At 60.1% G+C, this 16,834-nt stretch overlaps 1 protein-coding gene across 1 annotated transcript; it reads left to right on the top strand.

Moving 5' to 3' along the window:
- The first annotated feature begins 6,226 nt into the window (after nucleotides 1-6,226).
- On the top strand, nucleotides 6,227-15,487 carry GIPC3 (GIPC PDZ domain containing family member 3). The gene is made up of 6 exons (XM_065422223.1): nucleotides 6,227-6,523; nucleotides 8,332-8,517; nucleotides 10,565-10,745; nucleotides 13,728-13,840; nucleotides 14,847-14,928; nucleotides 15,336-15,487. The coding sequence occupies exons 1-6, from the start codon at nucleotides 6,227-6,229 to the stop codon at nucleotides 15,485-15,487; spliced, it is 1,011 nt and encodes a 336-aa protein (XP_065278295.1).
- The last annotated feature ends 1,347 nt before the right edge of the window (nucleotides 15,488-16,834 follow it).

The following is a 16,834-nucleotide window of genomic DNA, read 5'->3' as shown; positions in this document are numbered from 1 at the left end:
ATCGATCCCAGAAGATCGATTGCTTACCTCCGGGTTCGGCGGTAAGCAAAGTATAGATGTACCCTAAGGGGTCCACGAAAGGGTGCCGTTACCATAGCCCAGTGCTTTTCAGCCAGGGGCCCTCAGACTGTAAGATTTCCAAAGGAGTCTGCACCTCCATTCGAAATTTTGTAGGGGTCTGTAAATGAGAAAAGGTTGCAAACCCCTGGACTAGCAGGTCTGGCTTGGCTGAGAACAGCTGCTCAGTTACAAGGGGCCGTGCCCTTGTGGTCAAGGGGCTGGGCCCTGGGAGCTCTGGGTAAACTCCCAGCTCTGCCACAGACCTTGGGCACATCATACCGCTCTCTGCACCTTGCGTTCCTCCAGCAGTGCAGGGGAGAGCGGCTCCCTTTCCTACCTCCCGAGGAGGTGTGAGGCCAGATTCCCCAGTCTCAGCAGGCAGCTGTGGGGGCACCTAGCTACCCCCTCCCCTGTGCTGAGCGCGCTCTGGGAGCTGCACCCACTGGGGCCCGCTGAGCAGCATTTTCAGTGCCTCTCATTCTACGTCACCTGAGTAAGGTCAGTGGCTTAAAAGTTCCCCTTGTGCAGGAGCTGCCCTTGTACCTGCAGTGCCCATCCCTGTTCTGTGGAGCTCGGGGATCTCTGTGTCTTAACTCAGTGTCCCCCGGTAAGTGGGGTTAGTCACTGATCTCGATCATGTAATTAGAGAGACTTATTTTCTTACTAGCACTGCTTAACAAAGCGCCATTTCCAATGAGCAGTCGCCTCTCCCTTGGGGCTAATGCTCTGCCCGCTATGCAGCGACAGCGAGAACTGCTCTGGTTTATGTACGCGTCTCCGTGTCGCGGCCGCAGCCTGCGGTGCCTGGGAACGGCCAGGGAGACGTTTCATACAAATAAAAATGGGGTAGAGACCCTGTGTTCCCTGAGTGAGAGTCGTTCAGGGGGAGGGGCGGGATCGTGGGCGAAGTGTGTTGGGTGGGTGTAGGGTGACCAGACAGCAAGTGTGAAAATCGGGACAGCGTGGGGGGTCATAGGAGCCTATATAAGAAAAAGACCCAAAAATGGGGACATCTGGTCACCCTAGGTGGGTGGCTGTAGCAGCACCGCCATGGTGCCTGCGTTGTCACAGAGTGACACTTGGCTACTGGAACAACCAAAATCCTTGCTGGCTTCGGCAGCCCCTGGCTATCCTCCTTTGGCGCGGTGCGAACCTGGGATGCGGGGGCCTGCTCTACATTACAGACAGAACTAAGAGCTGCCATTTTGCTCCGGTCCCACTACAGCCCCCGTTCCTGAGCTGCTCCTCTGTGGCTGCCGTTATCTCTAGCCCCAGAGCCGGGCACCAAGGGTTTCTTTGGAAGGGCTGGTGCATACCCAGAAAGAAGCCAGTTGTTCTTAGCAGTGCTTGCTCTGAGCTAGCTGCCAGTAGCCTTAGGAATGAGGCTTCTAGCATGTGTCTAGCTTCTTCCGAGGTGAATGACCATGTTTGCGAAGGGCTTTGAAGATGAGCATCCCAGAGGCTGGAGGGTTTTGTGGCTAAAGCCCAGGACTGGGAATTGGCAGATCTGGGCCCCTCCTTGGCTGTGCCACAGACATCTGTGAGACCTTGGGCACGACACATGACTTGAGATTAGAGACCTGGCTGCTGGACAAGATCAGGGTGAGGGAAGTGGAGTGTTTGTGAGCAGCATGTGATTCTAGAGCAGACACAAGTGCCCCTTAGTACATGGATCCATAGACCTTCCAAGTGTCTCAGAACCAGTAACCAGTGCCCAGTTCTGCCACCGCTGTTCACGGGGGTTCATAGAATCATAGAATATCAGGGTTGGAAGGGACCTCAGGAGGTCATCTAGTCCAACCCCCTGCTCAAAGCAGGACCAATTCCCAACTAAATCATCCCAGCCAGGGCTTTGTCAAGCCGGGCCTTAAAAACCTCCAAGGAAGGAGATTCCACCACCTCCCTAGATAACCCGTTCCAGTGCTTCACCACCCTCCTAGTGAAATAGTGTTTCCTAATATCCAACCTAGACCTCCCCCACTGCAACTTGAGACCATTGCTCCTTGTTCTGTCATCTGCCACCACTGAGAACAGCCGAGCTCCATCCTCTTTGGAACCCCCCCTCAGGTAGTTGAAAGCAGCTATCAAATCCCCCCTCATTCTTCTCTTCTGGAGACTAAACAATCCCAGTTCCCTCAGCCTCTCCTCATAAGTCATGTGCTCCAGACCCCTAATCATTTTTGTTGCCCTCCGCTGGACTCTTTCCAATATTTCCACATCCTTCTTGTAGTGTGGGGCCCAGAACTGGGCACAGTACTCCAGATGAGGCCTCACCAGTGTCGCATAAAGGGGAACGATCACGTCCCTCGATCTGCTGGCAATGCCCCTACTTATACAGCCCAAAATGCCGTTAGCCTTCTTGGCAACAAGAGCACACTGTTGACTCATATCCAGCTTCTCGTCCAGTGTGACCCCTAGGTCCTTTTCTGCAGAACTGCTACCTAGCCATTCGGTCCCTAGTCTGTAGCAGTGCGTAGGATTCTTCGGTCCTAAGTGCAGGACTCTGCACTTGTCCTTGTTGAACCTCATCAGGTTTCTTTTGGCCCAATCCTCCAATTTGTCTAGGTGCCTCTGTATCTGATCCCTACCCTCCAGCGTATCTACCATGCCTCCCAGTTTAGTGTCATCTGCAAGCTTGCTGAGAGTGCAGTCCACACCATCCTCCAGATCATTAATAAAGATATTAAACAAAACCGGCCCCAGGACCGACCCTTGGGGCACTCCGCTTGAAACCGGCTGCCAACTAGACATGGAGCCATTGATCACTACCCGTTGAGCCCGACTATCTAGCCAGCTTTCTATCCACCTTACAGTCCATTCATCCAGCCCATACTTCTTTAACTTGGCGGCAAGAATACTGTGGGAGACCGTATCAAAAGCTTTGCTAAAGTCAAGGAATAACACATCCACTGCTTTCCCCTCATCCACAGAGCCAGTTATCTCCTCATAGAAGGCAATTAGGTTAGTCAGGCACGACTTCCCCTTGGTGAATCCATGCTGACTGTTCCTGATCACTTTCCTCTCCTCTAAGTGTTTCATAATTGATTCCTTGAGGACCTGCTCCATGATTTTTCCAGGGACTGAGGTGAGGCTGACTGGCCTGTAGTTCCCCGGATCCTCCTTCTTCCCTTTTTTAAAGATGGGCACTACATTAGCCTTTTTCCAGTCATCTGGGACCTCCCCCGATCGCCATGAGTTTTCAAAGATGATGGCCAATGGCTCCGCAATCACATCCGCCAACTCCTTTAGCACCCTCGGATGCAGCGCATCTGGCCCCATAGATTTGTGCTCATCCAGTTTTTCTAAATAGTCCCGAACCACTTCTTTCTCCATGGAGGGCTGGTCACCTCCTCCCCATATTGTGCTGCCCAGTCCAGCAGTCTGGGAGCTGACCTTGTTTGTGAAGACAGAGGCAAAAAAAGCATTGAGTACATTAGCTTTTTCCACATTCTCTGTCACTAGATTGCCTCCCTCATTCAGTAAGGGGCCCACACTTTCCTTGACTTTCTTCTTGTTGCTAACATACCTGAAGAAACCCTTCTTGTTACTCTTAACATCTCTTGCTAGCTGCAACTCCAAGTGTGATTTGGCCTTCCTGATTTCACTCTTGCATGCCTGAGCGATATTTTTATACTCCTCCCTGGTCATTTGTCCAATCTTCCACTTCTTGTAAGCTTCTTTTTTGCGTTTAAGATCAGCAAGGATTTCACTGTTAAGCCAAGCTGGTCGCCTGCCATATTTACTATTCTTTCTACACATCGGGATGGTTTGTTCCTGCAACCACAATAAAGATTCTTTAAAATACAGCCAGCTCTCCTGGACCCCTTTGCCCTTCATGTTATTCTCCCAGGGGATCTTGCCCATCTGTTCCCTGAGGGAGTCAAAGTCTGCTTTTCTGAAGTCCAGGGTCCGTATTCTGCTGCTCTCCTTTCTTCCTTGTGTCAGGATCCTGAACTCGACCATCTCATGGTCACTGCCTCCCAGGTTCCCATCCACTTTTGCTTCCCCTACTAATTCTTCCCTGTTTGTGAGCAGCAGGTCAAGAAAAGCTCTGCCCCTAGTTGGTTCCTCCAGCACTTGCACCAGGAAATTGTCCCCTACACTTTCCAAAAACTTCCTGGATTGTCTGTGCACCGCTGTATTGCTCTCCCAGCAGATATGGGTGATTGAAGTCTCCCATGAGAACCAGGGCCTGCGATCTAGCAACTTCTGTTAGTTGCTGGAAGAACGCCTCGTCCACCTCATCCCCCTGGTCTGGTGGTCTATAGCAGACTCCGACCTTGACATCACCCTTGTTGCTCACACTTCTCAACTTTATCCAGAGACTCTCAGGTTTTTCTGCAGTTTCATACCGGAGCTCTGAGCAGTCATACTCCTCTCTTACATACAATGCAACTCCCCCACCTTTTCTGCCCTGCCTGTCCTTCCTGAACAGTTTATATCCATCCATGACAGTACTCCAGTCATGTGAGTTATCCCACCAAGTCTCTGTTATTCCAATCGCATCATAGTTCCCTGACTGTGCCAGGACTTCCAGTTCTCCCTGCTTGTTTCCCAGGCTTCTTGCATTTGTGTATAGGCACTTAAGATAACTCATCGATCGTCCCTCTTTCTCAGTCTGAGACAGGAGTCCTCCCCTCTTGCGCTCTCCTGCTCTTGCTTCCTCCCAGGATCCCATTTCCCCACTTACCTCAGGGCTTTGGTCTCCTTCCCCCGGTGAACCTAGTTTAAAGGTTCACTCCTGCAGTAGTTCCATGCTCCCCGAGTGGATTAGGCCTCGCACTGCCCACTTTGCATGTGGGGAAACTGGAGAACGAGTAAATGACTAAAGCTTCCTTGGCAGGCGGGGACCCCGTCTAAGTGGCTGTCCTGGTGATGCAACACAAATGTCGCCTTGGGACAATGGATGGGTGTCTCCATGATTCCAAATCAATGCGACTCAACTCACATGGCAGAAGAGCCTTTTTATTTTCTCCCAAACTCCCCCTAGGATCTGAAAGTCAAGCTGGGTTCCCCTGCCTTCCTCAGCAGCCCCAGCAATGCTGGTTCTGCAGTAGGACCCCGGCTGTCTCTTTTGCTGGTGCACAAGATGGAGCGGTTCCTGCAGGGCTAAGGACTGGGTGGTGTCAGCCAAGGCAGCAGGTCTGGCATGAAGAGACAGAGCGCAGCCGTGTGAAGTATTTGCCTTATTATTAACAGCCACCCACCCACCCCGAACTCAAAGTTCTTGTTTCGATTTCCTTGGTCTGGGTTTTGCAAAGAGCTCAGCTGCTGCTCTCCCATCCGAGAGGAAACCCCAGCGCTGGACCAGAGATGCTGCCGTCTGATGCAGATAACTTCCACCTTGAGATCAGTGCAGCTTTTCCATGCTTCTGAGGTGAAAAGCCAAACCCACCGCTCTGCCAGGCACTTCAGGCAAAGTCCCCTTTGGGGCAGGGCACCGCGTGGGCTGAAACCAGCTGGGAGGGGGGTTGTTTACAAAACTCACTCCTCCAAAGCCATCACTTTCACACACTGCTCCTGCTAACACTGGCCAGGGGTCGGGGACACCCCCCAGGGGCTGGTCCCTGTAAGAGGCTTAGGAGTCTGCTCCTGCCTCCGGCCTGGCCTGGCTGGTGCGCCAGGAGTGGAGGCTGCTTCGGGGCCCAGCGCTGCCTGTGCGTTTCCTGGCCAGGAATGGGGCTGGCAGTGGGGTTTGAACAGCTGCCCGTCTCTGGGGCTCGGGCTGCAGTGCCCCTGGCCAGGGGAAGTATGCAACCCCTGGGAACCTAGCATGGTCCTTTATTCCCCTTCCCCTCCAGGTGTGTGACTGCTGCTGCCTTGTGCACATACATCCCCAAATTGCTGGTTCAGTCCCTGGCGGTGACCCATCGTCAGTGCTTCAGAAGGTGCTGTTTTTATAGGGTCTCTCGCCTGATGGTAAACACACTCCGGCCGAACAGCCAAATCCCTGTGGCCCCCGTAACCCCTCAGCAAAGCTGCTCTTCCTGGGGATTTGCTTGCTGGCTCTTCCCACCCCCGGAGCCCTGCCTGCATGGAGGGGAGCTCATCTGACACTCCTCAAATTACCTGCACTCCGGGATCAGATTCGCTGGGCTGGGAGCTGGAGCCATCTATAATTCAGCAGGGGCAGCTACCATTGTGGCCCTGAAAGCAGGGCGCCAGGATGCTGCGGAGATCAGGCCGGCGAAGCAAGAAGGCTGGCGAGGAGGAGGAGGAGGAGAAGTCCATGGAGAACGGGGTGTCCCCGGAGCAGGGGGCCACAGAGGCCTCGCCTGAAGTGGGGAGAGCTGGGGATGGTGCCCCCGCTGCCTGCTCGCAGCCCTCCCCACGGGTCCGGCCCAGGCTGGTCTTCCACACGCAGCTCGCCCATGGCAGTCCCACGGGCAAGATCGAGGGCTTCACCAATGTGAAGGAGCTGTATGCCAAAATCGCCGAGGTCTTCGACATCTCTCCCACCGAGGTGAGGCAGGAGCAGCGTGGGGGCTGGGGGGTGGGCAGGGGCTAACCCAGCCGAAGAGCCAGGATACCTGAGCCTGACGCACCTGCGCCAGTGCCGAGGCTCCCCACTGCCCTCGATCTGGGGGGAGGGGTCTGCTGCTCGCCTTTGGAGCCCTGCACATTCCAGCTGGCTGGCGCTGGTCACCAGAGGGTTAACGCCAAGCTCTCTGGTTACAGCTGCAGGACGCCATGGAGCGTCCGCCTGGGCCTGGGCTGCCTTCCAGGCCCCGGGTAATCAGCAATGGGCCAGGGTCTGTCTGGTCCCTGCCGTTCCTGTATGGTCATTACCAAGCCCCCTGTGGGCTCTAGTCCCAGCTCCACCGTGACTCTCTCTGTGACCCTGGGCAAGACGCGGCTCCCCTCGGTGCCTCAACTTCCCCATCTTCCCCACCTTTCCAAAGAGCTACGCCTAGAAGTGGCTGCGTAATCAGTATGGGTGATAAGAACTCTGGATGGTCAGTCCCAGGTTTCTTGGCTAAGGAACAATCAGGACCAGTTGGCCCAGGTTTATCTATGCAGTGGCTGTCTGCCTACCCTATGGGGCTGGGTGCTCTGAGCTGAATGGCGCTAGGAGAGGCACGTTATTCCACGGATTGGGGGGGTCAGTAATGGGCTGCTGGACCTCTCACCTCCGATCCAGCCCAGGCGAGTTGTGACTCTCACTTGTTACCCTCTGATGCTGCTCAGGAGCTTGCAGGAAATGGGTGTCGCTCTCGTGTGGGCAGAGCTGGGACTGCCCGTTAGTGCCCTTGTGTTGTTCCTGTTCACGCTTAGTTCACTACTCCTGGACAGGGCCGCAGGAACCTGTGCTGCTGCGGGTGCCCTCTGGGAGCCTGCCCCTCCATTTTGTCGGGGTCAAGCGTGCGACCTCAGCTGTGGCTCTGGCAGCATAGTGTACGGGAGACACCAGATCCATGTCTCAGAAATTCACCCTAGTTATTCTTTAGTGCATCCTAGAGGCCCTAACCGAACCCAGGCCCTGATTGTGCTGGGCGCTGCACAAACACCGTCAGCCAGGCCCTGTCTCCGAAGAGTGTGAAATCCAAACAAGCCCGACAGGGAAGGATGGTTATCCCCATTTTACAGATGGGGACACTGAGGCACAGAGCAACTAAGAAATTTGCCTGATCTGTCAGTGTCAGGGAATGTACTGAATCCAGTCTGGTTAATTAACCGACAGCCAACCTGCTTCTATAATAAAACAACAAAGCCCCATCATGTTTGTGGTTTGAAAATGCACCTAGTTTTGCCCACTCTGAGTTGCAGACCCTGGAGTTCCCGTGAAGTCTGCGTGGGGTTATTCGTTTAGTTTTGCACTGTGATGATCACCCGAAAGGCGTTTGGCTCAGGGTGCTGCTCAGTAATGATGTGGGCTTGTCGCGTGTGGTCGTGGGCCTCCGTTTTCACAAGCGGCTGCAGTCGGGAATGGGAACGTCTCCAACAAACGCAAGGCTCGCTTCCCCGATTGGCCCATTTCCCTTTTCTTGAGGCAAACGCCTTTCACGTGATCATCAATGCACAAAAATAGATAAAATAAGCCCCAGGACCAGCTTGTTCCCCCCCCCAGGCAAAAAGCAGAATTCCAAGGTCTGCAACTCAAAATGGGCAAAAAGAGGTAATTTCCCACACGCGGGTGGGGGCACCATGGTTCTGGGTGCTCTGTGCCCCTCTGGTGTATGCCAGCCGCTACCCTGCTGAGCTGTCGGGCAAAGTGTGTTCCAAGCTCCCCACCCCGGTGGGCAGAACGGTGAGGGAGCTGCTCTCTGGCAGATCCTCTTCTGCACCCTCAACACCCACAAGGTGGACATGCAGAAGCTGCTGGGGGGCCAGATCGGCCTGGAGGATTTCATCTTTGCACATGTGCGGGGCGAGACCAAGGAGGTGGAGGTGACCAAGACGGAGGATGCGCTGGGGCTGACCATCACCGACAACGGGGCGGGCTATGCCTTCATCAAGGTGGGTGAGGGCCATGGGCTGGAGGGGCCGCAGTGGTGGAGGGGAAATCGTGCCAGGGACATCCAAGAATTATCCATCAGGAGGGGTTTGGGTTTTTTTAATGGAAAATTGGGGTTTTGGTGAAAAGTGGCTGTCGGCTTCTTGTGAGAAACCTCCAGTCTCTGTTAAAAAACTGCACCCCCGACACCCAAACTGTCTGGAGTTGGGAACCCTGCCATGGTGCCTCCTGGGAGCCGTAGTTTGGATGTTTCATGTTCCCATTTGCCTTACTCCCCAGCTGGACGCTATCTCCCATGATGCCTCACCAAGAGGGGAGAGCCTGGTGCATCATGGAAGTAGTAGTCCAACCAGGCAAGCCGGCGCCTAGAGGAGGGTGGGAGCAACAATCACTGAACTGCAACTCCCATGAGGCACCAGGTGGCGTTTCTCAATCAAAATATTTCTGTTTTCTATTTGTTGCTGAAAAGTCAAACTTGGGGCGGGAGCACGGGGACTTTTCAGGTCAGAAAGTCCAGGACGGGGCCAGGGGGCACGGAAGGCTGGTTTCCAGGAGATGGCCCATGGGGCGGCTCATGCAGTTCGGCCCTGGGACTGCTGAGCCGGGAGCAGAGAGTTTACAGATATTTATTCTCATTAAAATCACCTCCCCACACAATGTAACTATCCCATTCACTGCACACAGTAGGGAATCTCCCAGCACACGGAGTCAGATGGGGATGAGTGGGGACATGGAAGAAATGGCACCAAACAGAGAGAGCCTCGTTGGAGGAGGCGGCTGAGAGCGCGTTGCTGAGAGGCTCTGAGAGCAGGGCTGCTCTAGAGAAGGCAGAGTTGGGGGCCTCTGATCTCCCCCTCTCATGGGGTGAGAGCAGGGGTCGTTCAATGACATGGAAAAGCAGAAAATTTGAAACTGATCCAAGGTGATGCCTGTGGAACTCACTGCCACAAGATACCAGGGAGGCCAAGCGCTTGGCAGGACTCAGAAAAGGGTGTGGACATGGCTACAGAGCAGCGGTTCTCAACCTGCAGCCCCCCTGCTTCAGGGCATGAGCCAGCCTCTAGCTGGGGGGTCAGGAGCGACCTGGCCCCAGGACAGGTTACTGTAGGGGCCGGGCTGCCTTCAGGGATTCTCGCACCTTCCCCAGTGCCGGTGCTGGGAGATTGGGCGGGGGGGGGGGGGGGGGCCAGCAGGGCGATGCCTGAGGAGCCAGGGAACCTCAGCTGAAGACAAAAATACCCAGGGAGCTGCTTTCTGTGTGAGAGCCTGGGGGGGGGGGGTGTCAATCAGAGCCCTGCGGATTGCCCCCATCCCCACAGAGTCCTGGAGTTGGGGGGAGGGAGGCAAATACCCCCCCCCCGGGAAAGTAGCCTGAAGCTTTGCTCAGCTGGACACGGCCCTTCCCCCTGCAGAGGAGGGAGGGGAGGGGAGTCCCCCCATTGCCCTTCCCGGGGGCTGGGTCTCTCCAGTCCAGCCTAGGCTCACACAGGGGCAAGGCCGGGCCCGGGGCCCCAGATCCCAGCTGGCCCCACGGCACCGGGTGCTGCCCGGACCCAGAGCCGAGCCCAACAGCCACGTTCCCGGCCGGGCGGTGACTTCCCCCGGCGGTTCCGGGTGGCGCTGGAGAAACACCCGCTCCTGCAGTCACCCCCCAGCCCCCACCCCAGGGGGCAGATCTAGGTCACCCCCTGCCCAGCAGCACCGCCCCTGAGGGCTGGGAGGCGCTTGTGCGGCCCCCCGATGTGTAAGCAGGGCTGCCTGGGGGGACACACAAATGGGGCAATTTGCCCCGGGCCCCACAGGGGCCCTCACGAGAATATAGTATTCTATAGTATTGCAACTTTTTTTATGGAAGGGGCCCCCAAAATTGCTTTGCCCCAGGCCCCCTGAATCCTCTGGGCAGCCCTGTGTGTAAGGACCGGGAGCAGCTTAGCCCGGCTGTGTCCGTCCGTCCCCCCCCGCAACCGGCCGCGACCCCTCGCTGCCCCCCCCCGGCCGTATCCTCGCACCACTCCCTCCCCCCGCTGACCGGCGTGTCCCGCGCTGCAGAGGATCAAGGACGGGAGCATCATGAACCGCGTCCAGACCGTGCGCGTGGGCGACAGCATCGAGGCCATCAACGACCAGAGCATCGTGGGCTGCCGCCACTACGAAGTTGCCAAGATGCTGCGGGAGCTGCCCAGGGCCCGGCCCTTCACCCTGCGGCTGGTGCAGCCCAAACGGGCCTTTGGTGAGTTACACACACGCGCACAAGCACACACACGTGCACGCGCGCGCACAGACACTCCGCTGCCGCAGGGTGAAGTGTTTGCTGCCCCCGGCCTTTGATCCAGCGGATGGGGGTTAAACCGGCTGCCTGAGCATCACAGTCTGCTGCAGATTTGCCCTTATCACAGAACCAGCGTTCAGAATAACTGGGAATCACTTGTCAGTAGAGACCCCAGGCTGTGGGTCGGGAGTGAGGGGCACTGGCAGAGCTGTGGGGGGAGCCCAGGGCTGAGCTGGCAGGGGCTGTGGGTCGGGAGTGAGGGGCACTGGCAGAGCTGTGGGGGGAGCCCAGGGCTGAGCTGGCAGGGGCTGCGGGTCGGGAGTGAGGGGCACTGGCAGAGCTGTGGGGGGAGCCCAGGGCTGGGCTAGCAGTGGGCTGCGGGTCAGGAGTGAGGGGCATTACTGTGGCAGGCTTTAGGACTGTGACGGCAGCCTCTCCATTGTCAGATGGGTGCAAGGAGGGGATGTGGTCTGAGGTCACAGCGAGTCTATGGCCAAGCTGGGCACTGAGCCCCGATCCTGGGTCCCAGCCCAGAGTGTCTGCCCCATGAGTCTATCCTACAGCTGGCCTGGGTTTGTAGGACCAGTGATGCTAGAGGTGGGAAAGCCCTTAGCCCCTGCAGCCCATCTCCCAGCGAATGGTACAGAGAACATTAAACAGCTGCCGCCTGGGCCAGCCAAACCGCTCCTCCGCAGTTCTGCCGGCGCTCCTCAATCCCGACCCTCAGCCCCTCCTGCCCGCTCCAGCCTTGAGTCTCCAACCCAGCTCTAGTAGTGCCTCTCAGCCCTGGCCTGCGTCACCCTCCGCTCCACCCTGGCATTGGGTGTGTTCCCGCGACCTCCCCAGGACCCTCTGCCCCCTCCAGTGAGGAGCTTACAAAGGGACCCAACCCAGCCCCTTGGGGGCGCCATGGGGCCCCTGTGACTCCTCAGGCTTGGGCCAGGCCTGGCCCAGAGGCTGCTGGGTGAGCGAGTCCCTGTATCTCCTCTGGGGGAGCCTGTCGCCCTGGGTAGCCCCTCCTGCAAGGGGTGCGACCAACCCGATTGCCCCAGAGAGACATGGCCTGGACCTGCTCGGGCTGTTCCGAGATCTGTGCAGTTCCGCATGCCCGTGTGTGTATGCCCACGTGTGCACCGGTGTGTGCACATGCACATGCGTGTGGAGCTGCAATCCCAGCATTGGAAGCCAGGTCGCTGGGCTGGGTCACCAGGAAGCCGTGGCCTAGCCCTGGGGTTCTTCCATTCCCCCGCTCCTCCCCACCGGCCTCCACCCGCCCCCTCTCTGCTGTTCCCCTGGGGAACGTCGGGCAGCCCATGTCAGTGTCTCCCACCAGGGGGCGCTGACAGCGCAGCTGGGCCCGGTGCTGAAGCCTAGCTAGCCCTGTACCCGGCGGTGTGACTTGCTGCCTCCGGGGGCGCTGCTGGGGGCTGAGTGACTCCCCCGGGGCTGGGCCCGGCCATTGGCCCCTGGTTTGAGGTAGGGTTGCCAGGCATCCGGGTTTCGATCGGAACACCCAGTCAAAAAGGGACCCAGGAGGCTCCGGTCAGCACTGCTGACCGGGCCATTAAAAGTCTGGTTGGCATGGGGCTGGCAGGCTCCCTGCCTGCCCTGGCTCCACGCAGCTCCCGGAAGTGGCCGGCATGTCTGGCTCCTAGGCGCAGGGGCAGCCACGGGGGCTCTGTGCGCTGCCCCCGCCCCGAGTGCTGGCTCTGCAGCTCCATTGGCCGTAGGCGGAGACAGCACGCAGAGATCCCTGGCCATCACTTCACCTAGGAGCCGGACATGCCAGCCACTTCCAGGAGCCGCCCCAGGGAAGTGCTGCCCAGAGCCTGCACCCCAAACCCCTCCTGTGCCCCAACCCCCTGCCCCAGCCCAGAGCCCCCTCCCACACTCCAAACCCCTCGGCCCCACCCCAGAGCCTGCACCCCCAGCCAGAGCCCTCACCCCCTCCTGCAACCCTGCCCCAGCCCGGTGAAAATGAGCAAGTGAGTGAGGGTGGGGGAGAGTGAGCGATGGAGGGAGGAAGGATGGAGGGAGCGGGGGCGTGGCTTCGGGGCAGGGGCGGGGCTTCAGGGCAGGGGGCGGGCAAAGATGTTTAGTTTTCAGTGATTAGAAAGTGGGCAACCCTAGTTTGAGGTGGGAATTAATTGTGTTCATTGGGGAAGGGAGCTCGGATCCCATTAATTCAGGCCTGGGACCAGCTCGGGGCCTTTCTGCTTCCACCCACTGCGACTGTGCACCCCCTTGGGGCCGGGGGCTGCCTGCACCGGCTGAGCTATCGCTAGAACGAGTTAATGCCGTTCTCAGCCTCGCTGCAGCTTTGAATCCTTCCCACTGCCCTCCAACACCCAACTGCCCCTCCCACATCCCCCACGCCTCCCCACAGCCTGCAACCCTCCACAGCCCACATCCCCCGACACTGATTTCCCCCCCCCCACTACTGCCCTCCACACTGCCCCTCATCACCCCCAGGCTGCAGGCATCCAAGGGATACTTGGTTCTCACGCAGCCCTTGACGATGTGCTGCTGTGGATCAGCTGCCACGTTCCACCCCAGAGGTGGCTGCATTCCAGTGATGCCGAGAGAAGGGCTCTGTGCTCTCGTTTTGGGGCGATGTTCAATGGAGCTTAGGCTGTTCTCCCTGGGTAGGCCAGTTGACAGAGCCCCTTTCTGTGCCCAAGAGTGTGATACACCCCAGCGGGCCAATCCACCTCCACCCACTGCCAGAGGTCAGTCACTTCCTGGGACTTCCTGTGCGGGAGGATGGGGGGTGTTGGGCCGTTGCCCAGGGCTTGCCTGGCCCCCAGGGGGTGTCCCGGGTGGAGCTGGGTCTTTGCTCCCCAGGTGGGCATGGTGCCCTGGCACTAGGGAAAGACACCAGGACCCTGTGCCCACCCTGGTACCCGCTCTGAACAGCCCTCTCACCCCCCATCTGTGTCCCAGATATGATCGGGCAGAGGACCAAGAGCAGCAAGTGCCCGGGCGAGGGCAAGGTGGCCAGTGGCAAGGAGACCCTGCGGCTGCGTGCCCGGGGCACCGCCAGCCTGGAGGAGGTGGTAAGTTGGGGGGTGTATCCCCTCCCCACGACTGAATTGGGGGAGGAGGCGAAGGGGAGGATACGTGTAAGGAGCGAAATCCCCAGGGGCCTGTGGGTGTGAGGGGGGGCTCACACTGCTATTCCCCAACACAGGCTGCTGCCACTCCCGCTCCCTGGCCCAGCCCCCCAGCTCTGGCTCCCTGTGGGGAGCGCCTAGAATCGCTGTTCACTGGAGCTCTGTCCAAGGACCCAGGCGTCCTAGCGAGAGGAGGCAGCTCCAGGACCTGCAGGGTGAGGGAGCCAGGGACCTGGGCACGGGTGCCAGTGACTACACATTGCATGTGCACACATGACACGTGCTCACACAGGTGGGTGCAGTCGGTCCCATGTGCGCACGGTGCTGTACACGCAGTCACCGCCCATGGCCCATGCCAGGGGGGACACAGTCATGTGCAAACGTGCACGGCCCCAGAGATGCCCCTAGTCACGCATGCACCTGGATGTGCACCCACAGTCACGCGTGTGTACTCACTGGCCAGGCAGGGCTGGAGTGGCGGGTACCTGCTCCCCACCCCACCCTGGTGCTGCAAAGGGGCCGTTTCCTGTCCGGGCCTCCTGCTATCCGCCTGGGGGGGGGGGCGGAGTTCAGGGCCTGACCAGTGCAGCCGCTCTCCATGCCAGGGGCCCCGATCCTGAGCAGCATCCTGTCGCCGGGGGGTGGGGGAGGTGACCCCGTGGGGGGTCCGAAACTAGCAAGGAGCAAAAAGCTGGTCCGAGTTGGGCCAGGGAACCCCCTTGATGCACAGTAGGGTCCATCTGGCCAAGGCCCCTCCCGCCCCAGTGGGCTCCCCTCCACCAGCCCCTGTGCCTGTGGGGGCTGCGCCCCAGTCCACGAAGGCCCCTCCCATGGAGCCCAGGGCTGTCACCGGGCCTGGCCCAGGGCCTCCGATCCAGCTCCCTGCAGCGATTAGGGGCTGAGATGGTTGAGCCAACAGTGACTCTGCTGACCTGGCCCCCGTCCACAGCCCAGCGCCTGGGAGGAGGAGGCTGCCCGGAGGGTGGACGACCTGCTGGAGAGCTACATGGGCATCCGGGACGTGGAGTTGGGTGAGCAGGGCTGGGCCCCGGGGTGGGGGGCGGATTGCGGGGGAGGGCAGGTTCCAGGCCCCAGGGAGGAGGGGAGGGCAGGTCCAGGGTCCTGGGGAGGGCAAGGGCTGGCATGGGGGAGTGCTGGGGCTGGGCCCCGGTGATGGGGGGAAGCCAGGGGCTGGGTCCCGGTGATGTGGGGGGAGGCCAGGGTCTGAGCTCTGGTGATAGGAGAAGGGCAGGGGCTGGGCCCCAGTGATGGGGGGGGGAGGCCAGGGGCTGAGCTCTGGTCACACAAGGGAGGCCAGGCTGGGCCAGTGCCTCGTTGCCCTTCTCAGCAGGTCCCTTGGCCCCTGGGCCTGTTTGGGGTCATGAGGGTCCGGCCCGTAGCCCTGACCCCCCGGCTGAGCTCTGTCCTCTCTCCTTAGCCTCAACCATGGTGGAGGTGGCCCGGGAGTGCCTGAGCCCCGCGGAGTTTGCCAAGAGCCTGGACTCAGTGCTGGGCGAGTTCGCGTTCCCGGGCGAGTTCGTGGCCGAGGTCTGGGCCGCCATCAGTGGAGCCAAGGGGGGCAGGAAATAGGGGGGGGGGGGGGCTGAGCACTTGGCCTGTGATGCCTGTCCCCCGGCCATGCGCTCCCTCCTGTCCCAGCTGCAGCCCCTGTCCTCCTGCTCCGGGGGGGAGCCCTGCGGTGCCCGCACTGGCTGGCTGGGCCCAGCTCCTGCCCCAGAGAGGCCCCACACCGAGCTGGGCACGGGCTGGTGAGGCCCCCTCCAAGGAACCCAGGGGATCTGCCTCAGGCCCCAGTTAGATGGGGTGGTGGGCCCGGGGGGAGGGAGGGGCAGTCCCTGCAGGCCCGGGGCTAGTCCAGGCCGTGCTGCCCATCCTGGCTATGAGCCCAAGAGCTGGCAGCTCCTCAGGGCCTCAGTGGGTCCCTCCCCTGGAGCCACCGTCCATCGCTGCCTCCCTCTTCCGCCCCCTGCATAGCGGCCAGGGCTGGGGCTGAACCCAGGGGGCAGTTGGGGGAACCCTGGGGAGGGGGGGACAGGCCAGGACCCATGTGGGGACGTGGGGCTGGTGTGACTCTGACCTTTTCCTCGCCCTTTGCGCAATGACTTCCCCCACCCGCAGCCAGCGGGCGAGGGGGGCGGAGGCCTGCTCTGGGGGCTGAGGTGGGCAGGGGCCCGGCTCTGGGGGTGAGGGGGGCAGGGGCCCGGCTCTGGGGGTGAGGGGGGCAGGGACTCAGCTGTGGGGGTGAGGGGGGCAGGGGCCTGGCTCTGGGGGCGAGGGGTCAGTGCAGCAGCCTCCCCCATTGGGCTTGTTGGCCGCTGCACGGCCAAGCATCGCTGTGGGGGTCCTTTGCCCACCACCCCTGGACCCACGGCAAGCCCGGGCTGTGCCCCAGACTGGGCCGGGGGGCAGCAGTGGGCCCCCCAGCCATTCACAGGGCTGGGGCAGGGAGCCCTCGAGGCACTTTCTGGCTGTCCAGCGCCGAAGGGGCCCAGGGTCCTGGCTTAGCGGCTGTTGCAGTCATCTGAGGTCCTGCGGAGGTGGGGAGCGGCGTGAAGGCAGCAGCCAGCCCCGGCCGGCATGGGGGGCAGTCGGGGGGAGGGAGGGGACTCAGCCCCCCCAGCAGATCGTGGTGGGGATGCCGGCTCCGCAGGCCTGCTGTGGGGGGTCTCTCTTGTGGAGACCTGCGGCTGCGGGGCCAGTCGGGCTCCAGCGCCCTCCCCGCCTGGGGGCGCGGGTCAGATCCCACCTCGACTGCTGGCGTGGGCCAGCCCCGTGGAGCCGGCTTGCTGGGCCCAGCCGGGCTCCTCGCCGGGCAGGGACCATTCTGGGTGGCAGCCTCAAGGGAGGCCATGAGGGCGAAGGGCTGCCCTGGCCGCAGGCTGCTCAGGGGAGGCTGAGATGAGAGCGGCAGCTGAT

The sequence above is a fragment of the Emys orbicularis genome, chromosome 24 (genome assembly GCF_028017835.1).
Source record: "Emys orbicularis isolate rEmyOrb1 chromosome 24, rEmyOrb1.hap1, whole genome shotgun sequence".
Taxonomy (NCBI): Eukaryota; Metazoa; Chordata; order Testudines; family Emydidae; genus Emys; species Emys orbicularis.
Note: the sequence above shows the minus strand (reverse complement) of the source record. Positions and strands in the feature narration are given on the sequence as shown.